Source organism: Elephas maximus, chromosome 13, assembly GCF_024166365.1.
Source record: "Elephas maximus indicus isolate mEleMax1 chromosome 13, mEleMax1 primary haplotype, whole genome shotgun sequence".
Taxonomy (NCBI): Eukaryota; Metazoa; Chordata; class Mammalia; order Proboscidea; family Elephantidae; genus Elephas; species Elephas maximus.
In genome coordinates, this window is record NC_064831.1 from 105,259,769 (window position 1) to 105,284,522 (window position 24,754).

General features: G+C 40.6%; 1 protein-coding gene across 5 annotated transcripts in view; it reads right to left on the reverse strand.

Moving 5' to 3' along the window:
• The window catches only part of HERC2 (HECT and RLD domain containing E3 ubiquitin protein ligase 2), a 316,687-nt gene that overhangs the window by 159,359 nt on the left and 132,574 nt on the right, over window positions 1-24,754 (reverse strand). For 4 of the 5 annotated variants that reach the window (XM_049906042.1, XM_049906044.1, XM_049906041.1 and 1 more), the window contains exons 21-31: window positions 22,497-22,675; window positions 19,889-20,076; window positions 18,514-18,669; window positions 17,669-17,854; window positions 7,413-7,583; window positions 6,944-7,047; window positions 5,738-5,888; window positions 3,026-3,240; window positions 2,573-2,705; window positions 2,336-2,463; window positions 2,048-2,243 (exon numbers count right to left, since the gene is read on the reverse strand). In XM_049906042.1, the coding sequence (XP_049761999.1) occupies window positions 2,048-2,243; window positions 2,336-2,463; window positions 2,573-2,705; window positions 3,026-3,240; window positions 5,738-5,888; window positions 6,944-7,047; window positions 7,413-7,583; window positions 17,669-17,854; window positions 18,514-18,669; window positions 19,889-20,076; window positions 22,497-22,675 (1,807 nt within the window). The remainder of the gene's footprint in view (window positions 1-2,047; window positions 2,244-2,335; window positions 2,464-2,572; window positions 2,706-3,025; window positions 3,241-5,737; window positions 5,889-6,943; window positions 7,048-7,412; window positions 7,584-17,668; window positions 17,855-18,513; window positions 18,670-19,888; window positions 20,077-22,496; window positions 22,676-24,754) is intronic. The other variant, XM_049906045.1, reaches the window with a different exon arrangement.

The window sequence follows — 24,754 nt, forward strand, 5'->3', positions numbered from 1 at the left end:
GTTGTCCATTCTGCCAGCTTCTAACCCCCCTACCGTCTCACCTCCCCTCCAGACAGGAGATGCCAACGTCATTCTATTTTTAACCATTTAAAAACGCAAAAACCATCCTCAGCTCACAGACAATACAAAGGCAGGGAGCAGGCCAGATTTGCCACACAAACCACGGCTTGGCCACCCCAGTCCAGTCCTATGATTCTGCCACCAGAACCAACTAGATACCTTTTTTCAAGGTGATCCTCTTTAATTAGGGACGTTTCTGTTGAATTTCCAAAGTGATAGGTAGTATTTTTTCTGTATTTCTGGTCTCTTTCAAAGCTTTTAGGCCAATTCTACTAAACACATGGTATAAATAATAAGCAACATAATAACACACCTGTGCAGGAAAAAGTTAGGCTCAGTGGGCCTGGGCTGCTCAACCCTGCACATTTCAAAGAAAGGCTGCCTACAGGACTAGCCTTTGGCCAGCTCCTGGAAGATTATCTCTAAGCCTTTGGGCTGTTCTGCCTAGTTGAGTGTTTTTTGTGTGCCTAAAGCCTCAGGCCACGCTGCAGCAGTTTCACCAGATAAATTTATCCTAGCGTTATGATTCATGGCAAACGCCTGTTTTTGTTCTGGGCTGGGGAGGGCTGTAGAGTCTGAGTAACTGAGCTTAGTCACGGGGCACCGCCTGCCTACATGACTGACATGCAGTAACACCCTGGACAGCAAGGCTTAGGTGAACTTCCTTGGTTGGCAACATATCCCATGGGCTGTCGTCACAACACTGTTGCTAGAAGAACTGAGTGAGTCTCCATGTGACTCCACTGGGAGGGGTCACCTGGAAGCTTGTGCCTGGCTTCCTCTGGACTTCATCTTTTGTATCTATTCCCACCGTTGATTTTAACCTGTATCCTTCCACTGTAATAAACCGTAACTGTGAGCCTAACAGCTGAGTTTTGAGAATCATTGAGCCTAAGGAAAGTCTTGGAACATCAAACACAACATGAGTATATTAATTATTTAAACTTTATAACTTACTTAATTTTCAAAAAAGGTTTTAGACATCGCACGATAAAAACGTAAAAGCCCATGACGAGAAACTTTAAAAGGTGGCGATGAGGGTTGAGAAGCTATGGACACGAAATAACCAAGCAGTGAAGGAAAATCATTTTCCGGCAAAGCTGAAACAAGCCTGTCTCCCGAGCCTACCGTTCTGCTGTGAGTTTCCTGCAGCCTGGGCTAAAGGGATCTCAGAGGTCCTACCACTCTGACTTCCTGATCCAGTGAATTTCTAGGGATTCAGACAAGTGCTGTGGTTTCAGAGTTTGCTCAGAAACAATCAATTTAGGATGGCTTCTAAAACATGTTAGTCTTTCATGCCATTATTGTTTAAAATGTCCATCAAAAACTCAATGATCAGTATTGATTAATATGCTGGTCTGTGAATCAGTGTTATTTCCTAAGAGTATACTCAGAAATTTCTGAAGACCGGTTTATAACCACAAGTGACAAAATCCTAAAATATTTTACGTATTTTTATTCAAATGTCAGTTATTTAACATAAAAAGTCTTTTCCACATCCCTAGACAGGTGTCAGGCGTCCTTAAAAACATCAGTAACTCTTCGAGTTCCGTCTTCTAACTCCCCATGTATCAGAACACTCAGTATTGTCAAAGAAAAAAAATTAAAGGAATTGTAAAATGAACTGTTAAGATAAACTTTTATAAACATCTTACTACCAGGACAAGTGATAAAAATATTTTCCCCATCAAATTAGTAAAGTTTACAGTATTTATGATTTTCAGTAGCAATTTACTAGTAATTAGATCTTAACACCACATTCTATTTTAAAGTTTCATCATTATCTAGTATCCTGGAAAAATCAGCAGCATTTCTGTATTTCATAAAAAAAAAAAAAAACCCACACACACACACAACATGAATAATATGGTACATGGGTAAACCCACATGTTACAAACAGGAGTGAACAGCTTCACTCTGAAAACACAGACTCAATCCTAAGGGGGAAAGTATACACTTTGACAGTACTCTCTTTTTATATTCTCACCTCTCTTTTTTCTTCGTTCTCGAATTATCTTTTGAGCTATCCTCCTCCAACGGGGCAAAGAACTTAACAGCTTAAACTTAGACATTATACAGAGGTCATTACAAACTGCAGGTCTCAATTCATTAAAAAGGAATCTCAAGCGTTCGATGACAGGAGCACAGACCTCCTTGTATGAACGGCCCTGTTCTTGGTGTGTCTGCAAAGTTAAATATGAAAAGACAGGTTAATAACAAATAGCTAAACACGTAACCGCAAGGCACGGAAGAAAGAGAATTAAAATCTATTTACCTTAATTAGGGAGCATTTAGCTTGGTAGACAACTCTACAAACATCCACCACTGATTTAGGCAATGTTCTGTGTTTTACTTGCTCAATACCAAGTGTGCCAACATGAACTAAAGATAATGCCACATGACCTGTATGTAAAACACGTTAAAAAAAGACATAGGGGAGGGATGAACAAGTACCACATGGGAGTGAGGGACCTACAGTTCAGCTACAACACGTCGAAACTTAACTTCATACCTAAATCCTCATGTTTCAAGAGGCAACATAGCAGCAAGCGGCCGACCTCTTCCACAGGATGCTCAGGAGGAAATGTGATTGGCGTGGTCAAGTGGTACTGCTTACAGTACCTTTCTATCTGACACAGAAAGTCCTGCAACAGAAGTGGCAAGAGGTCATGTCTTAGCCATCCTTGCAGGTTCGCACCAGCCCTGAATGTGCCAAAGCTTCTATCTGCTATCAGCAGTGTTTCTAAAATGTTGCCTGCACACTGAATCACACCAGCTTCTCACCTCAAACCCAGCCCTCCAAGTGATATTTGAAACCAAGTCTGCACTAAGTTAATAATAAAACACCAGGAAGTAAGCACACATCAAGTACTCAGGTGAACACAAGGACATTCAGTAGGACTCAGCAGTGGGTGCTGTCGAAGGTGAAGGTCTTCCTGTGACTGATCCTCAGGGGCAAGCTCACCTTGACAGTGTGGTCCTGCATGTTGTTGTCCGCAATGGCCTGCAAGAAGGCCTGGGAATGGTCGCCCAGGGCCCATCTGTGGGCACAGAGTCTGGATTTACTGGCAGAAGTGCCGCCAGGAGAGCTGCAGTGGTCCTCGTCCTTCTCCTCGTTGTAGCTGTAGTGGATTTGGCTGGTCTGCAGGCCTCCGGAGAAGACAGAAGACTGGAGCCACTCTGGACAACGGCAAGCACACAGAACAGAGAGGCTTAGCGCACCAGTCACATGTAAATACTGAAGCAAAAGGTGCTGAACGGATACTAAGGAAGCGAAACTTGGCATCATTTAAATGAGAGCTGTATCTAACATATTTACACAGGTTGACTTATAATTCCTCTACCTACGTGAAGTTAGGTAACACTTTCTGCTTATTCAAAATACCTTACGCATGGTATCAGGACTCAATATAATATAGTAAATCTGTGAGACCCGGAACTCCAAGGGACTGCCTTGTTTTTCCAGGCCTCAAAATTTTTCCGCCTTTAACAGGGTGCAGCAGTCTTACTACTTTTTTATCACTCATTTTTGTGGAAAACATTTGAGCTTTCCTTCTCTGACATGCTTCCGCCTTACACAGGTCCAACATTTACTAGATATCCTACATGGGGCTGTTTTGGCTCCAAAGACACCATGTGAGGATGGGGACTCCACATTCTAACAAGGAGGCCAGCACCAAAGCACCACTTACACAACTCATCGCTAAACCTCAACAACTGTGTGCAACAAAGTACTACGGGGATAAGGGCGTGTGCAGCAGAAAGACCTGAGCTCCCCTGAGGGTCAGGGAAGCCTCCCTGTGGGAACAACTGAAATAACTGTGTGCAACAAAGTACTACGGGAGTGAGGGCGTGTGCAGCAGAAAGACCTGAGCTCCCCTGAGGGTCAGGGAAGCCTCCCTGTGGAAACAACTGAAATAACTGTGTGCAACAAAGTACTACCGGGGGTGAGGGCGTGTGCAGCAGAAAGACCTGAGCTCCCCTGAGGGTCAGGAAAGCCTCCCTGTGGGAACAACTGAAATAACTGTATGCAACAAAGTACTACCGGGCGTGAGGGAGTGTGCAGCAGAAAGACCTGAGCTCCCCTGAGGGTCAGGAAAGCCTCCCTGTGGGAACAACTGAGCCGAGACAGAGAATAAGACAGAGACAGGAAAATCCAGCTGAGGAATGACACAGGTGAGGGGGTTAAAAATTAAAAAAAAAAATCCTAAGGGCAGGCTACATAAAGTAGGAAGAACAAGAGTATATTTAACACACGGTATACAACTTTTTTTAAAAGGATGGCTCATTAAAGACACAGCAATCCAATAAACACTGAGGGAGATGCCTGTGTTGTACAACACGGGATAGGCCCGGTCAGAGAAGAATACGCCAGCCGTCAGGTCAAATGGGAATGCTGATTGTAACTGCTTGTGATAACTAGAGGGAAATTTACCAAAAAAGTAAGCAATCAGTGTCTCCATCACTACATTTTCCCTAATAACTGTGTTATCAAAATACTCTCCTAAAACCCAAGCAATCAAATCTGGGATGCCCTCAGTGTTATTCCCTTGAGAATTCTGATTTGCACTCTGCAGACTGCTACATTAATGTTTATAAAACACAATCTGATCATGACCCTCCCTGGCTCTGTTTCGAACACCTGGGGTCCTCGTGCTTGTTGTTCAAGGACACAGCTCATCCACTGGCTCATCCCTAGAGAGGATCAGGCCTCCGCCCGACAGGTGCTCACAGCCCCTTTTCACTGTCCTTCCCCACGGTGCCTCACATCTTCAGGACGAGGACAGTCGTGCTGCCCCTGGAGGGATCTGCAGGCAGCACAGTGCCCGGCACACACACTCCGTGTCCGGCCAGTCTCACCTGCTGAACTCCCCAGCTGACACCCCCAGCCCTGCCATAAATGAGCAGCTCGAGACCCCTGCTTTTCTCAGTGATGCCCCTCACACAGTGTTTCTTTCCAAATTCTCCCACAAGAAGTTTGCTGGGACTCCAATTTCATTTCACGTCTCAGTCAATTACTGTCATCTGTGAAGCCTTTCCTCCCCCCGAGTAAAGTTCAAATGTCTCCACACGAGCCTTTATCACACTGCACCCTTATCTGCTTAAACTGTCAGAATCACCCCACGGGGAGCACCCTCAAGGCAGAAGCAGGCTGCACTCATCTTTGCACCCTGAACGTCTAGCCTGGGGACCTGCACACAGGAACTGCTCAGCAGGTGCTTGTTACAGGAAGGATGGAGGACAGACAGATGGCGAAATGCACAAAACATGAAGGAAAATTTAAACTCATCTTATGGGACATAGAGAAATTTATATTTCTTCTGGTGGTTACAAAGGCTGCCATTGCTAGAATATCTGTCACAAAGTTTGGCAGAAACACAATCCTCAAACACGTGCTTCTCACAGTAAGAACAGACAACACACACTGCGTGCGATGTCTGGAGATGCGGTGAGAGAAAGCACAGCCACAGGACACGTGCTGACGGGCCAGGAAGCTTCCTCTGTCGCCACAGACCACGACAGCAAAGAAACTCACACTGACTGGTTAAGCCTGGCCATTCTTACTTTTAATCATCAACAACTGTGTGGCTCTTCTTTCTTTCCCACTGTCAATGGCACTTACGGTTCCACTAAAATAACTTGCTAATCAGTTCACAGAAAATAAAATTTTTCTTACTGGCGCATTCAACCTCAACAGGAGACAGCGGTGTGCTCATTGCTAAATAGGAAGCATGTAATCCGAGAAGAAGGCCCAAATTTCTCTCTGTGTCTATAAGAGGTGAAGAGAGACTTCCCAGGTCTGGTATGGTAACGACTTCTTGGTCAGGCTGGGAAAAATAAATTTCATCATCAGTCCGAGAAAATGGGGTTAATTAAAAAACATAAAACCAGGAAGAGTACTAGCTTATGTCCTCACACGAGAATTACCGATGGGATGAAGAGAACCGAGTCCCCGGGCACCCCATTCCTACACCCTGTAATAATGAGCTCATGCAGCCACACTAATGCAACAGACGCCACATCAACCACACACCCTACAAAGCAGGACGCAGACACACAGCTCTGCTGGTAGAAAATCCAAAGCACAGATAAAGGCCTTAGTCAGAGAATTCCTTAAGGAACCAAACAGAAGTTCCCAGAGTGACTGTGCACAGTGCTTCACAAAATATAGTCAATTATCACATGCATAATGAACCCAGAGAGAAACAAAAACATGACATAATGATTGCTGGTTCCTAAGTAACTGATCCGTGACTGTACATGTACCAGAAATATATTCTAACAAAAAAAAAGCCTGGTAAAAAAACAAAGCAAGAGTCCATATAATGATAACTTTAAATTTTTCCAGTCACATTAGACAATTTATAAGCAAAGTAATTTTCCCCATCATAAAATGCCATTAGCTCTGCTCTTGTGGCATTCAGTGAATTTTACTCCATGTACATACCTAGAAAGCCAATCCCAACATATAAATTCTAATGACCATGAATATGTGGGAAGGACATATTTTACTCTAAACAATTATCCTTCCACATAGTTCTTCACACAAAAAATACACATTTCTTATACAAGGCCTAAGTCATTCCACACTTCTACATAAGCTTACAATAAAACGGGAGAGGCCAAAGGTTAACCTCTTTTTTTGGTGGAACAGAACCTGTATTTCTTACGAGCCAACAATTTTAAAATAACTTTTCAAGATCAGCACATCATAAATCTGAACACAAGTAACTGTAAATTTGTTTATGGAAAACTTCTAAAGTGTCCTTATGTTTATACTTCATGCCCCTCAAAGACCCACCTGATACGCACCCTTTAGGGTATCACACACAAAGAAGCCCTCCCTGCCACTCCCCATGGCACACCACTCACACAGTCTCACCTCCAAGTACTGACCCACACAGAACGCATGCATCGATTCCTGTGTGTCTTCAAACTGCAGAGCGGCTTCCAGAGCAACCACTGGGTCTTCCCCTGCAAACTGAGCTGGAACGAAAAAGAAAAAAAGTAGTAATTACAAAGCAGTATGACTTCAACACAATTTGCCTAAACATCTATAACAGAAACGGCTGGTTAACTCAAAAGTGAGGAACCCCTAAGTATAAGATCTCTCAGCCCCTCCCACGGCTGCCTAGGCCAACTCAGAACCATGTGTTTCAATAAAATGTGTAACAATGAGAAATTCTTGAAATGTGCTTGAATTAGTTGACAAGACAGGCACCAAAGTCGTAGATACATTAAAATGTGTGAAGGCTGGGACAATACTGAACGGATCACTTATAAGCCAAATGCTCTGCTTCAAATGACACGTGCTGAAACTTTTCATGTTGGAGTAAAAAACAGTGCCTTACCAAGAATGCTATTTCCCGTTAAAGACTGTGTCTGAAAGTCTTTGATGTCATATACTTTCCCATCAATCACCGTCCAGAAACCTCCATCCTTATTGTGGTTCTCCAAGTCAGCTTTGCGGATGAGCGTCACCTCCTCGTTATTTCTACAGTTCTGACCTGTAAAAAACGACTCTGCATATACAGAAACCAAAATCAATCAATCAATCGATAGACACATACATAAAATTAAACAGCAAACTGTGTGAAAGAACTACAAGAAGAAAACAATCAAATCCACAGTCACACTGGGAGATCAATATCTCTCTCTGTTACAAATTCAGCAAGGATACAGAATGAGAGAGAATAAAACCACTCGAGCAGCACAAACGGCAAACCTGACCATATGTCAGAAGCACAAGCTACAGTGGGAGGAGTCAGGGCTGTCCCTGTTCTTCCCACGAGGAAGAGGAGGTCAGTGACTGGAGGGGCAGAGGGCATCTGCGGAATGGCAGCCTGTCGTTTCTTCACCAGGGGGACAGCAGTCACATGGATGTGAACACTGTGTTACTTTGCTGAGCTATTCAATTATACCTTGGGTGTTTTCGTGTATTTACATGACACTACTCACATTATTTTGTGGCTGGGACAGAAAATGTACTTGTTCACAATAGAAAGAAGCTAAAAAATCTGGGCAGATAGTGTCTGTTTCTCTCATGTTCAAATGGCTCTACATCTGTGCATACAAAAAGAAGTAAACACAGCAGAGTATTAAATAAGCACAGACCCAGATTAAAAACACATGAATGGACATTGTACCATCCTTGCAACTTCTCTGTAGGTTTGAAAATTTTTTAAATAAAAGTAGGGCTCCCACAACACCCTAACCCTGCCGGAGAAAACAAATGTTCACAAAGATAGCTCCCGACCAAGACCTGACAAATCCTACCAACCTTATAAATATCTTCCCAAGAAAATAAAATTCTCCAGCTCACTCTAGGAGGATATCAGAACAATTGGTACCAAAACCTGACTCTTGATTCTGTTTTCTTATTACCTAATTCATCAGCTAGTTTCTCCCCGACTCTAATATTCTCAGCTGAACAGACTGTAAACAGAAATTAACAGGGGTTGCAAGGAAGCTGCCCTCTTCCTGATTTACAGCTGCTTCTTTTTTAGTAGAGGAGTGGATGCTGTTGTTATTAGGTGACATCAAGTTGCTTCCGACGCATAGTGACCCTATGCACAACAGAATGAAGCACTGACTGGCCTTGCACCATCCTTGCAACCGTTGTGATGCTTGAGCCCACTCTTGCAGCCACTGCGTCAATCCATCTCGCTGAGAGTCTTCCTCTTTTTCACTGACTCTCTACCAAGCATGATGTCCTTCTCCAGGGATTGGTCCCTCCTGATAATGTCCAAAGTATGTGAGACACAGTCTCACCATCCATGCTTCTAAGGAGCATTCTAGTTGTACTTCTTCCAAGACAGATTTGTTTATTCTTCTGGCAGTGATGGTATACTCAATATTCTTTGCCAACACCGTAATTCAAAGACATCAATTCTTCTTTGGTATTCCTTATTCATTGCCCAGCTTTGGTACGTATACGAGGCAACTGAAAATACCACAACTTGGGTCAGGTATACCATAGTCTTTAAAGTGTTCAAAAGCCAAGGTGTCACCGTAAAGAGGTTTTTTGCAGCAGATTTGCCCAATGCAACGCACTGTTTGATTCCCTGACTGCTGCTTCCATGGGTCTACAGGGTTGCTATGAGTTGGAATCGACTAGACAGCAATGGGTTTGGTTTTTTTGCTTTGGTTCCATGGCTGTTGATTGTAGATCCAAGTAAAATGAAATCATTGACGACTTCAACCTCATCCCCATGTATCATGATGTTGCTCACTGGTCCAGTTGTGAGGATTTTTGTTTTCTTTATGTTGAGGTGTAATCCATACTGAAGGCTGTGATCTTTGATCTTCATTAGTAAGTGCGTCAAGTCCTCTTCACTTTCAGCAAGCAAGGTTGTGTCATCTGCATAACGCAGCTTGTTAATGAGTCTTCCTCCAGGCCTGATGCAGGCATAGTGGTTATCAGTAACTTGTAATGCATTAGAAGAGAAAACTACAGGCAAATCTCACTTACAAATATTTATCAAAACACCAAACCAAGATCACCAATAGAGTCATGCCTCGGTATCTGTGGGGGATTGGTTCCAAACCCCCTTCCACCTCTTGGATACCAAACCCACTGATGCTCAAGCACCTTATATAAAGTGTCCTGGTGCTTCCATGTAATATGTGCAAATCCTGTCGTGGGTCTTCCGTGTAATCTGTGCACTCCACCCAACAGCAGCCCAATATACTTTCTTTTCTAATGCACATGGAATATTCTCTAGAATAGACCATATATTAGGTCATAAAGCAAGCCTTTGCAGAATCCAAAACATTGAAATATTACAAAGCATCGCTTCTAAACATAAGGTCATAAAAGTAGAAATCAGTAACAACAAAAGACAGGAAAAGAAAACAAACACATGGAAACTAAACAATACCCTGCTCAAAAATAGACTGGGTAATAGAAGACATTAAGGATGGAATAAAGAAATTCACAGAATCCCATGAGAATGAAAACACTTCCTATCAAAATCTGAGACACAGAGAAAGCAGTGCTCAGAGGTCAATTTATATCAATAAATGCACATACCTAAAAAGAAGAAAGGGCCAAAATCAAGTAATTATGACTACAACTTGAAAAAATAGAAAGAGAGCAACAAAAGAAGCCCTCAGGCACCAGAAGAAAACAAATAATAAAAATTAGAGCAGAGCTAAATGAAACAGAAAAAAAAAAATTGAAAGAATTAATAAGACCAAAACCTGGTTCTTTGAAAAAAAATCAACAAAATTGATAAACCACTGGCCAACTGACAACAGAAAAATAGAAGAGGAAGCAAAAAACCTGAATAAGATATGAGGTGGGCGATATTACAACAGACCCAACTGAAATTAAAAGAATCATATCAGATTGGTATGAAAAAATGTACTCTAACAAATTTGAAAACCTAGAGAAAACAGATGAATTCCTAGAAACACATTACCTACCTGAACTAACACAAACAGGGACAGAACAACTAAATAGACCCATAAACAAAGAAGAGATTGAAAAGGGTAATGAAAAATCTCCCAATAACAAAAAAGCCCTGGCCCAGGTAGCTTCACTGCAGAGTTCTACCAAACTTTCAGAAAAGAGTTAACACCACTACTACTAAATGTATTTCACAGCACAGAAAAGGACGGAATACTGCCAAACTCATTCTATGAAGCCCGCATGTCCCTGATACCAAAACCAGGTAAGGCCACGACAAAAAAAAAAAATTACAGACCTATATCCCTCATGAATGTAGATGCAAAAATCCTCAACAAAATTCTAGCCAATAGGATTCAACAATGTATCAAAAAAATAACTCACCATGACCAAGTAGAATTCATAGAAGGTATGCGAGGATGGTTCAACACTAGAAAAACAATGTAATCCATCACATAAATAAAACAAGGGACAAGAATCACATGATTTTACCAACTGCTGCAGAGAAGGCATTTGCCAAAGTTCAACACCCATTCATGATAAAAACTCTCAGCAAAATAGGGATAGAAGGAAAATTCCTAAACATAAAAAAGGACATTTATGCAAAGCCAATAGCCAACATCACACTAAACGGAGAGGGTCTGAAAGCACTCCCCTTGAGATCAGGAACCAGACAAGGATGCCCGTTATCATCACTCTTATTCAACACTGTGCTGGAGGTCCTAGCCAGAGCAATTAGGCTAGATAAAAAAATAAAGGGCATCCAGGTTGGTAAGAAAGAAGGAAAAGTATCTCTATTTGCAGATGACATGATCTTATACACAGAAAACCCTACAGAATCTTCAAGAAAACTACTGAAACTAATAGTTCAGCAGAGTATCAGAATGTAAGATAAACATACAAAAAGATCAGTTGGATTCTTCCACACCAACAAAAAGAACATTGAAGAGGAAATCACCAAATCTATACCTTTACAGTAGCCCCCAAGAAGATAAAATACTTAAGAATAAATCTTACCAGAGATGTAAAAGAATTATGCAAAGAAAACTACAAGACACCACTGCAGAAAACCAAAAGAGACCTACGTAAGTGGAAACACATACCTTGCTCAAGGATAGGAAGACATAACATTGTAAAAATGTCTATTCTACCAAAAGCAATCTATACATACAATGCAATTCCGATTCAAATTCCGACATCATTTTTTAATGAGATGGAGAAACAAATCACCAACGTCACATGGAAGGGAAAGAGGGTCCGGATAAGTAAATCATTGCTGAAAAAGACGAACTAAGTGGGAGGCCTCGCTCTACCTGATTTTACAAACTATTATACTGCCACAGTAGTCAAAACACCCTGGTACCAGTACAACAACAGATACATAGACCAATGAAACAGAATTGAAAATCCAGACATAAACCCATCCACATATGAGTGGCTGGTAGTTCACAAAGGCCCAAAGTCAGTTAAATGTGGAAAAGACAATCCTTTTAACAAATAATGCTGGCATAACTAGATATCCATCTGTAATAAAATGAAACAAGACCCATACCTCACACCATTCACAAAAACTAAGTCACAATGGATCAAAGACCTAAATATAAAATCTAAAAAGATAAAGATCGGGGAAGAAAAAACAGGGACAACGTTAGGAGCCCTAATACATTGCATAAACAGTATACAAAACATTACTAACAATGCAGAAGAGAAACTAATCGGGAATGCCTAAAAATCAAACACCTATGCTCATCCAAAGACTTCACCAAAAGAGTAAAAAAGATTACCTACAGACTGGAAGAAGTTTTAAGCTATGACATTTCCCATCAGCGCCTGATCTCTAAAATCTACATGATACTAAAAAAACTCAACTACAAAAAGACAAATGACCCAATTAAAAAATGGGCAAAAGGTAACAACAGACACTTCACTAAAGAAAACATTCAGGTAGCTAACAGATACATGAGGATATGCAAACCATCTTTAGCCATTAGAGAAATGCAAATCAAACTACAACGAGATTCCACCTCGCCCTAACAAGGCTGGCATTAATCCAAAAAACAAAAAATAATAAATGTTGGAGAGGTTGTGGAGAAATAACACTTCTATGCTGCTGGTGGGAATGTAAAATGGTACAACCACTTTGGAAATCGATGCAGTGCTTCCTTAAAAAACTAGAAATAGAACTACCATACGACGCAACAATCCCACTCCTTGGAATATATCCTAGAGAAATAAGAGCCTTTACAGGAACAGATACATGCACACCCATGTTCACTGCAGCACTGTTTAAAATAGCAACAAGATGGAAGCAACCAATGTGCCCATCAACGGATGAATGGATAAATAAATTATGGTATATTCACACAATGGAATACTATGCACCGATAAAGAATGGTGATGACTTTGTGAAACATTTCATAACATGGAGGAATCTGGAAGGCATCATACTGAGTAAAATTGGTCAGTTGCAAAAGGACAAATATTGCATAAAACAACTATTAAAAGAACTCGAGAAATAGTTTAAACAGAGAGGAAAATATTCTTTGATGGTTACGAGAGTGCGGAAGGAAGGAGGGGGAGAGAGAGGTATTCACTAATTAAATAGTAGGTAAGAACTATTTCAGGTGCAGAGAAAGGCAACACACAGTTCAGGTGAGGTCAGCATTAACTGAACTAAACCAAAAGCAAAGAAGTTTCCAGAATAAACTGAATGTTTCAAAGGCCAGCGTAGCAGGTGCAGGGGTTTGGGGACCATGGTTTCAGGGGACATCTAAGTCAACTGGCATAATAAAATCTATTAAAAAAACATTCTGCATCCCACTTTGAAGACTGGCGTCTGGGGTCTTAAACTCTAGCAAGCAGCCATCTAAGATGCATCAATTGGTCTCAACCCACCTGGAGCAAAGGAGAATGAACAAAACCAAAGACACAAGGTAATTATGACCTCAAGAGACAGAAAGGGCCACATAAACCAGAGACTACATCAGCCTGAGACCAGAAGAACTAGATGGTGCCTGGCTACAACCAATGACTCCCCTGACAGGGAACACAACAGAGAACTGCTGAGGGAGCAGCAGAGCAGTGGGATGCAGACCCCAATTTCTTATAAAAAGACCAGACTTAATGGTCTGACTGAGACTAGAAGGACCCCAGTGGTCATGGTTCCCAGACTTTCTGTTAGCCCAAGACAGGAACCATTCCCAAAGCCAACTCTTCAGACAAGGATTGAACTGGACAATGGGATAGAAATGATACTGGTGAAGAGTGAGCTTCCTAGATCAAGTAGACACATGAGACTATGTTGGCATGTCCTGTCTGGAGGGCAGATGAGAGGGCGGAGGGTGTCAGAAGCTGGCCAAATGGACACGAAAACACAGAGTTGAGGGATGGAGTGTGCTTTCTCATTAGGGGGAGAGCAATTAGAAATATACAGCAAGATGTATATAAATTTTTGTACAAGAGACTGACTTGGTTTGTAAACTTGCACTTAAAGCACAATTAAAGAAAAAGTGAAGGACAAATAAAGGCACTCTCAGGGGAAAGAAAAAAATGCAGGAATATATTGCAACTAAACCTGCCTTGCAAAAAATGTTAAAAGTTCTTCAGAGAGAAGGAAAATAATATAGATAGGAAACTCGGATATACATAAAGAAAGGAAGACAGTTCAAGAAGAAATACGTGGAGTTAACATGAACTATTTTTCTTTTTCTTAATTAACCCAATGAATAATTTGTCTGAAATAATAGTAACAATGTACCCAATGTTTATAGTTATAAATAAAAGTTATAAAAGACAGAAGGGAGGCATCTGTTATAAGGCACCTATGCTACGCACAAACTGGCACAGTGTTATTAGAAAATGGACTCAGGTTAATTTTAAATGTACACTGCAACCTCTAGGGCAATTACCAAATATTTTTTGGGACAAATATAACTGATATGCTAAGAGAGGAAAGAAAATGGAATCATATAAAATGCTCAAATAAAACCAGAGAAAGCAGAAACCAGAAATAGAGGACAAAAAAGAAATAAAGAACAAAGGCAACAAATAGAAAACAGACATAAATATGGTAGATATGAAACCTACTATAATAATTGTTCTTGTTAGGTGCTTTCGAGTGGGTTCTGACTCATAGCGACCCTTCTCGTATTATTTGTTCAGCATACAGATTAAATAGGTATGGTGAAAGAATACAACCCTGACGCACACCTTTCCTGGCTTTAAACCAATCAGTATCCCCTGTTCTGTCCAAACAACTGCCTCTTGGTCTATATAAAGTTTCCTCACGAGCACAACTGAGTGTTCTGGAATTCCCATTCTTTGCAATGTTATCCATAGTTTATTATGACCCACACTGTCGAATGCCTTTGCATAGTCAATAAAACACAGGTAAACATCCTTCTGGTATTCTCTGCTTTTGGCCAGGATCCATCTGACATCAGCAATGATATCCCTGGTTCCACAACCTCTTCTGAATCCAGCCTGAATTTCTGGCAGTTCCCTGTCAATATACTGCCACAGCCATTTTTGAATGATCTTCAGCAAAATCTTGCTTGTATGTGATATTAATGGTATTGTTCTACATATTTCCACATTCGGTTGGATCACATTTCTTGGGATAGGCATAAATATGGATCTCTTCCCGTCAGTTGGCCAGGAAGCTGTCTCCCATATTTCTCGGCACAGACGAGTGAGCACCTCCAGCGTTGCATCTGTTTGTTGAAACATCTCAGTTGATAGTCCATCAATTCCTGGAGCCTTGTTTTTCGCCAATGCCTTCAGGGCACCTTGGACTTCTTCCTTCAGTACCATCGGTTCCTGATCATATGCCAATTTTCCTAGATTCATACTTCATACATTCCACATTCTGATTATTAATGGATGTTTGGAGCTGTTTCTTCTTACTTTGAGTCGTGCCACATCAGCCAATGACGGTCCCAAAAGCTTTACTCCATCCACATCATTATGGTCGACTCTACTTTGAGGCAGCAGCTCTTCCCCAGTCATCTTTTGAGTGCCTTCCAACCTCAGGGGCTCATCTTCCAGCGCTATATCAGACAATGTTTCGCTGCTATCCATAAGGTTTCCACTGGCTAATGCTTTTCAGAAGTAGACTGCCAGGTCGTTCTCCTAGTCTGTCTTAGTCTGAAAGCTCAGCTGAAGCCTGTCCTCCATGGGTGACCCTGCTGGTATCTGAATACCGGTGGCATAGCTTCCAGCATCACAGCAACACACAAGCCCCCACAGTACAGCAAACTGACAGATACATGGGGGAAACTATAATATAGTCATTTTAAATCTGAATGGTCTATCTAAACACACCAATTCAAAGACAAAGACTTTCAAGTGTGGATAAAAAAACAAGATCCAACTACCTGTTGTCCATAAGAAACCCACTTTAAATATAAAAAGATAGATTAGAAATAAAGGGATAGAATCCATGCAGAGGTGGCACTCTGCTGCTAAGAGAAAGGTTGGTGCCTTGAATCAACCGCAGGCACTTCAGAAGAAAGGCCTAGTGATGTACTTCCCAAAACAATCAATGACTGGGAGAGGAAAAAAAAGTACATGGATGGATAATGATATACCATGATAGCATGTTAATACTAATCAAATGAAAGCTAGAGTAGCTATATTAATTTCAGACAAAGCAGAGTTCGAAGCAAGGAAAATTATCAGTGATAAAAGGGAGCATTACATAATAACAAAGGGGTCAATTCTCTAAGACCTAACAATCCTGAATGTGTATGTGCCTAGCAACAATGCACCAAAATACCTAGGGCAAAAACTGATAGAAATGCAAGGAGAAATAAACAAATCCACCACTACAGCTGGAGACTTCAACACCACTCAATCAGTAACTGACAGATTCAGCAGGCAGAAAATCACAAAAGATACAGGTGAGCTGAACAGCACCACCAACAAACTGGATCTAACTGACGTTTATACAATACTTCACCCATCAATAACAGAATACACATTGTTCTCAAACTCTCATGAAACACTCACCAAGACAGACCACATTCTGAGCCATAAAACATAGGTTAACAAATTTAAAGTAACAGAAATCAAAATATGCTTTCAGGCCACAATGAAATTAAACTAGAAATCAGTAACACAGGGACAGCTGAAAAATCTGAAAATATCTGGAGATCAAACAACAAACTTCTAAATAGCACACAAGTCAGAGAAGTCTCGGTAACTTAAAAATATTTTGAACTAAGTGAAAATAAAAATAAGCTTATCAAAAAAACTGTGGGATGCAAAGATAATGCTCGCAGGGAAAGTTCCAGCACTGAGTTCATCCTGTTTCTTGACCCAGGGGATGTTACATCACAGAGCCGCCCTGTGCACTTTTCAGTATGTGTTATATTCACGATAGAAAAGGCTTTAAAATGTGTATGTTTGAACTTTTGAGCAAATTAAATACCCTCAACCATATTCAGTAGATACAAAAATAACAAAAGCCCATTCAAGTTCATTCTTAAATAAACGTAGATGAATGGTGCTGGAAGTATTATCTGTTTAAAAAATAACTTACTACGTTTGGCACAGTACCTGACAGATAGCTAGACAGACTGAAAGACACCCCAAGGCCACTGTCCTCAGGACAACTGCTACTCTTGTATTAAACTTCTGTGTTATAAAGATGCCTGTCTGAAATGGCAGAATAAAAATCCCACCTAGACTGAGCTTTCATATAAGATGAAAAGTGTATCATGTCCCTCAATCACAACGTCTATTAATTCTGAACGTGCGGGAAACCAGAATGACACAGACTATGGTAACTCAGGCTTGGAGTCAAAACCACCAAAGCTTGGAACCTTTCCCTTCGTAAGGTGTGTACTACAGACAGTGCCTGTTAACATCAATACCTTTATGGCATCACCCATACCAATTTCTGCCTCCTAGGTTGGACCACATCTAAGTACCTCGACAGCACCTTCCAGGAAAGGGTTTTCCAGAACTTTCTAGAATAGTTCATTTTAGGATTTAACACCCACTGCTTACATAAAAATCTCCCTTAAACGTAACCCAAATCTTTTCTGATTTGGATTATCTTTCCACTTATATTACTATCAGTGGAAATGCAAATAATTAGTCTTCCTTTGTATTCTTTCAAATAGGAAGTTAAGAACAGGTTAAGCTAGGACAACACTTTTCTCAGTTAAAGTACTAAAAATTAAAATGCTATACCCATTATGCCAGGCCAGGCCAAATCTTCATGATCGTCCCTTTCTTTTCCCGGTGCCAGGTGATTGAACCGGTCCAGGTGTTCTAACAGGCCACCCAACAGAGGGATAGCTCCAGCCTCTTGCATGAGCCCAGCATTTTTACTGAGCAAAAGCATTATAGACACTACTAGTTCTGGAAGGAGAACACCTACATTAAAACAGAAAAAGGAAAAAAAAGCATGAAATTTATTATAAAATCACTTACAAACTACCTCTGTCTTTAAATTCTGATAAACTGAAAAACAAGTAAAGCTTTATCGTTGAGCATAGTTTTACAGGGTTATTTTATCTTTCATTCTGAAACAGAACCCTTTGAGTTACAAAAATAATTTTCAAAAATACTCTTCGACACAGAACTATTATCTAAAGAGTCTTTTATTCAAATAAATAAATGTTTATCTGCTACATATGCCATCATAAAAAGGCACTCAATTATATGCTCTAACATTACAAGATTAACTTAAATAAATACTAAGTAATATTAGAATTTATTAAGTTTCTGACAGGGCAACTAATTTTTACATCACAAAGCTAAAATTAGACAACTTCCATCAACCTCATTACTGAAGTGCTAATACTGGCATTATAAACCTAAATCACTAATTAAATTCACAGTGATAGGATTCACACACCAGGTGGCTTAATAACAGAATTGTTAGTAACTAAAAAGGAAAAGGAAAGAGGGCAGTAGGACTAGGAAATTTAACGAGTAAACCACATGTTGCTTTATCAGGAAATGAGACATTTCAACTTTCATCAATCTTCTAAAATAAGTACTTGAGCACAGGATAGAAATAGGAACAGTACCGGTGAAGTCTCCTTCCATGATACAGGCCACTTCTGCAAAGTGCCGCCAGCTAGTAGAAGCAATGCTAGCTGCTACAGGCAGTATATCTCCAATGTGTGTGCAGAGTAGGGCTGTGTACTTTTTCAGCAAGGAACCAACACCCATTAGCTCAGGACCTTGAAAAATGATTTAGGAAATTTCATTTTCACGTTACTTTGTAAACAAACTGAAAATCTCCAATATTCCCCATCACCTAGACATCTTTTTATCAGTAATACTTTCTCAATAGGAGCACATTAACTCTTAGTCCTTGGTTCCTTTTGTTTCATGTAACTTAAGGGACAGTGAATCTGAATATGTCAAATTTTATACACTATGCTACATGCTACCCGGAAAGTTTGGGTATATAAATACTAAAGTTATAATTTAATAAATTTTAAAAACTTTACATCCAATACACAAATGTTTGTTTTCAAAATCCAAGTCTTAAAGCTTGTAAACTACTCCCAAGGAACAAAGTTAGCCATTTTTCAGTCTTATCAAATCTTCCCCTTTTCTTCCTACATGGTTCTTAATAACTTTATGATCCTTTTGGCTTCGTGTCTTTCTGATGAGTATCACTTTTACAGTACAAATTCACCTACTTCAACCTGGACATTTTCAGCATTTACAAGTGCCTAACTTTCTTCAGGACACAGCCACATCGTTTCACGAGAATAAAAACTAGCTATAAAAACACTGACAACAAGCAGCAGACCTTTCTGCTCTTGCCAGAGGAAGCTACACATATGGAGCACAGAGGTGACCTTGAACGCATGTGGGAAGCAGCAGCGACCGTTTGGCATGCACAGTGCTGGGCCCATACACATTATCCAATTTCAATCCTCACAAGGCACCCAAAGGCATGTTGCCGGTTTTGTAAATGAGAAATCTACGGCCCCCAGGAGACTAGCTTAGTCCAATGTCAAACAGCTAACAAACCATGGCCCTATAACTGAAACCCAGTCTTCCTACAATGACGAGTCCCCCTATGGTACCCGGCTGACTTCCCAATGCGACATACTAAGTAGAACGTTACTGTTTAGCTCCTATATTATGTTAGTCTCCAACATTCCGTAACTAACACGTAGAACAGCTCTGATGAATCTTCTACAAGACTAAAGTGAACATAAAGGGTGCTACTTCTGATGTCTAAAGAGTTTCAATCTTGAGACAATAAAATAAAAAATATTACTGAGTCCAATATAGGAATAATCAACAACAAAAAACCAGATGTAAAATGAAATCTTATAAGTCCCCTAAATTTGGTGCATTTAATAGTGTAAGAACTACACATCTGAGCATACCAATGGGCAGACTAAAATACAAGACATTTCCATATTTTAAGCAACTTACTAGAAATATCTGAGCTCTGACCAATACTCTCTCCTGGATAAAGTTTACTGATAAGTAAACGCTGAAAGCGCAGTAACAAGTCCAAGGAAGCAGATCTTTCACGACTCTGCTGCTGCTCAAAGTCCAGACACAACGAGATTCGGCGAGCAGCATCTTTCAATCTGGCCACAGTCTGAGAAGCAATGTTTCTGTGAGAGGGAGAGAGGGGTGTAAAATTAAACAAGTCATCTCTGTTAAAAAAAAAAAAAAAAGGAAAGAAAAGAGAGTGTGTGTGTTTAAAAAAAAAAAAAAAGAAGAGAGAGTATTAAAAGCTCACAACAGGAACTGAAATCAGAAACACGGCTCACACCCCCTGGCTGTGGCTAGCTTCCCTGCCCAGACGTGTCAGCAGCAGTACCACCTCAGGGAGCACTGAGCAGGAGAGCCTGTGAGACTCCAAAGACAGGCTGCTGCCCCTCTGCTTTACAAAAGGGACTTCAACTGGTCCAAAACGACAGATGATCTTGTTAAAGGAGTAATCCAGCAAAAACGTCTGGAAGGAAAAACAATCATGCCGTTGTCTTGGTACAAAGCTGCGTTTTAGATATAAACCTAACACTGCTCTTACAGACAGGCTCCGCTGCACAGTTGCATCTACCTTACAAGTCTGCCTTCAACACCTACAAGGGCAGCCAGCAGTAGATGGGGAGGGAGGTGAAGAGTGAGATCCTGGAAGCCACGTTAGAAGAGTAGTGCGTGCTTCTGGTCCCATGAGCAGAAAACAAGGGTATGGGGCTGAGAGGACAAAAATGCTGGGGAGGTGGGGCACCAACACTGCTAGTGAGGGAGCACCAGGCTGCCGGGGTTCAAATCTGCAGTGCTAAGCCATCATCCACTTTGTGTTTGAAGGAGACAGCTCTCTGCATGGAAGTAGAGGGGACAGAGGAACTACAGGTAAGACAAGCCCTGACTTGTAACAACAGTCCAAGCCCATAGTGGCCAAAGCCTGGTGATTGGTACTAAGAACAGAAAGGAAGTAGTATGTTATTAGAGGAAGAATGTCAAGGAGGGAGGAGAAGAGCCAAAGACAAAGCCTGAGACAAGGGCTGCCACGGACCATCAGTCCCATCACAGCAGCCCGCCTCAGGCAGGAGGCACGTGCCAGGCTGGGTGACATCGGGCACTGCTGCTGGAGGGAGAGTGAGTCTGGGAATCACTACTCAACACCAAAGTCAAGGACGTGCTTTCTGCTTCCACTTCTCTGACTCCTAACCTACCAGGTTTGTTGAGAAGCTCCCACAGAGCACAGAGGAGCACCCATGAAACCCCCTCCTGCTTTCCACAGTCAGCTTCTAGATTCAGTACCAGACAACCCACCCTGACACCAAACATCACAACAGAAGATACAGGTCTAGAGTTTAGGTTTTATGCTATGCTCAGAAAAGCAAAAGGTAGGAATAAAATACAATAATAATTTTAACTTATCTTTCCTTAGTATAAAATTCAGACCCATAACCAAAATGTATAATTCTGATAGGGTTTACTACTTATAAACATTTCATGGCTCTTTATTTTTAAATACAAATGGCACTCCGTGGCTCCCTGGCAGCGTAAGACTAAAGCATTTGTTTCAAATCTGTTCCACAGTTTACTTTTGGCAAACAGAAATTTCTTTATCTCAAGTTTTCCCAGGCACAAAGTACATGATATATCTTTAGAATATTTTAAAATAACCAATCAGCAAAGTCAGCACATACCCCTAACACTTCATGCTAACATCTGCCTCCCCAAAAGAAGGGGCACGTGGTCTACACTTTGAAAAGAGTCTGGGTCGTGAGCATTCTGATAGTGAGGAAGCTGTGAATGAATTTTTCCTTTTCTATTTTCTAAATGTTTTGTAAGGAGATATTCACTTCTATGCTCAAGTATTTATTTTGTATTTTTTAAACAGTTATGTGTTTATTTTAAACCTGCTATGGAACCAACTCCTCCCTAAATGCCGCAGGGACCAAAAGAACACCCTGAGTAAAGATGAAAGTGCAGAAGGCGGCCCCTGCAGACAGCACAACGTGCGTGAGACATAGGCGTAAGTTGAAGTTTTTCTATTAGTCACGTTAAGAAAGGTAAAAAGAAACACACAAAATGAATTTTAATACTGTATTTTATTCATACCAGTATTTCCAAAGTAGTATTATAATAAACCAAACCAAACCCACTGCCGTTGAGTGGATTCCAACTCATAGCGACCCTATAGGACAGAGTAGAGCTGCCCCATAGAGTTTCCAAGGAGCACCTGGTGGATTTGAACTGCTGACCTTTTGGTTAGCAGCCATAGCACTTAACCACTACGCCACCAATAATTAAGAAAAATTATAGAGATATTTCACATTAGGTTTTTTTCATAGTAAGTCTTCAAAAGTCACTGTGCTTTTTATACTTAAGAACATATCTCAATTTGAACACTGAATTTTCATCAGAAATACTTACTCTGTACTTAGATTCATAAAACGTATAGTTGATCACACAGATTCACATGCCCAGGTTATTCCAAATGTATTTAGAAGTTTTCCAAGTGCTGAATTAGGTATCAGTTTTTACATTTTAATTAATGAAAGTTAATAGTACTTACCTAAGAAGCTGTTGTACAAGCTGAACTAGAGGCAAGCACTGTTTTCCAGAAGATTCATAGATCCCTGTATTAATAAGGTCTTTATCTAATGGAGTCCTACTTCTATGAAATGACGAGGCATTCGCTTCCTGTTCGTCGATTTCTTTTTCCTTCTGAGCTTCTTTTTTGGCTTCAATATCCTGTAACACATACAAAAGAAACTGGTTAAGAGTTATCTCATAAGCAGACTGTGAAGGCAGCTCTAGGCTGACCCCTGACCTCACTGCCTCAGTATCCCTTCATCTGTCCCAACACACACACCTGATGACATCTGCCCAAACTCCACCTGTCGGAAACCCTACCACTTAGTTGCTCAGTTTCTAAACATACCATTCTGCCTGCAATCCAATGTCCAGATTGCCAATGCTAGTGGTCCCCAGCCTCCTTTATGAAATCCCTAATACCTTTACTGGCTCCCACAAACAACACATGGGATCTGCCCCATATACAAAGTCTCTCTACTTTGTAAACATTACTTTTTCTCTCCAACACAGTAACCTCCACCAACTCTCACAAGTCCAATTATCTCCCCAGCTTTTGAACTCAGTCTACCCTGCTGGACCTTTAGCACACCTAGCAGCAATTCTCACACTGAATGACAAGGCCCTATCTGAGTCAGGACAAAGACCTCAAGGGTCACCTACCTCATCTAATCCCATTCCTAACTTCCAGTGCTAAAAAACTCTGCATGATGAAGAACTGAAGAACGACCAAATAAACAAATTACACTAAACCGGATGCTTGGAAAATCCATGAAGCATTTATTCTTTCAGAAGGAAGTAGCTCATACACATCCATACCATGAGACAGGGTTCTGTAAACTATGGCCCACAGACCAAATCCGGCCTGCTTTTGTCTAGCCCTCGAATTAAGAATGGTTTTTACATTTTTAAATGGTCTGATGGCAGAGATTCTCCTTTCTAAATACCATTCCCCAAGAAAAAGAACTAGGTCTCCTTAGATTCCAAGGCTGGAGCAGGGAAAGTCCAAGACAAGTCAGGAGCATCTTTGGCTCCAGAAAGCAAAGAAGTGTTCAAAAAACAATGGAAACAATTGAAAAGGACACAGGGGTCAACAGGAAGGAGCTCCCAATGGCCAAATCTAGAACACTTTGAGTAACAAAATAAACATTAGTATTGGATTATAACCCAGAAAATAAATATTGATGAGTCTTTGCTGATATAAATGACTAAATAAATAAACAGGGGAGATGGGACGGCTCTTCCTTACAGAAGAATTTCAATATGTTAGAAGCAATGAGACAGTCCCTATGTGGCACAAAGAGTTTGCACTCAACTACTAGCCTAAATTTATGTTCAAACTCACTCAGTGCTACCACAAAAGACAGGTCTGGCAATCTGCTTCTGTTAAGATCACTGCCATGAAAACCCTATGGAGCAACTCTACTATGTAACACAAGAGGATTGACAGAGTTGGAACTGGCTTGATGGCAACTAACAACAACGTCTCTCTGCATATGTGTATGTATGACAATAATGGTAATATTTTAGAAGCTATAATCCTTATTAGAACATCGCAATAATAATGGTGGTACACAAAATTCATTGTTGGATGCTAAATCAATGGGCAAAAGTTTAAGTAGAAACAGGATCTATGTGTAGTCTAAAAGCATCTCCCTCAAGATATTTCCTAATTACAAAGGAAAAGACAGTATCTTTACAGTGGATAATTCTGGCACATACTTCCTTAACCAAATGATCAAGATCAACACAAACATTAATCACACATACAACAACCATCTTGTACCCCCTGATGACGCCCTGAGAGGCCGATCACCTCTGGCTCTCTGATGAGAAATGCAACTGCAATCTAATAGATAAATTCAAATTAAGGCAGACTCTACAAAATAATCACCCAGTACTCTTAAAAAATATCAAGGCTGTAAAAAACAAGGGAAGACTAAGGAATTTGAAGAGACAAAGGAGAACCTAAATGTTAACTCTAAAATCATAAAGTTCTTAGAAGAAAATACAGGAACAAAACTTTGGAAACTAATTTTTTTTTTTTTTTTGCAATGATAGATTATCAAACATGACAACGAATGCACGAGCAACAGAAAGCAAAGTAGGCGACTCGGACCTCATAAAATTTAAATACTTATGTTCATCAAAAGACTTTATCAAAGGAGTAAAGGGACAACCTCAGACTGGGAAAAAATCTTCACAAATGATGTAGTTAATAAGGGTCTAATATCTAAA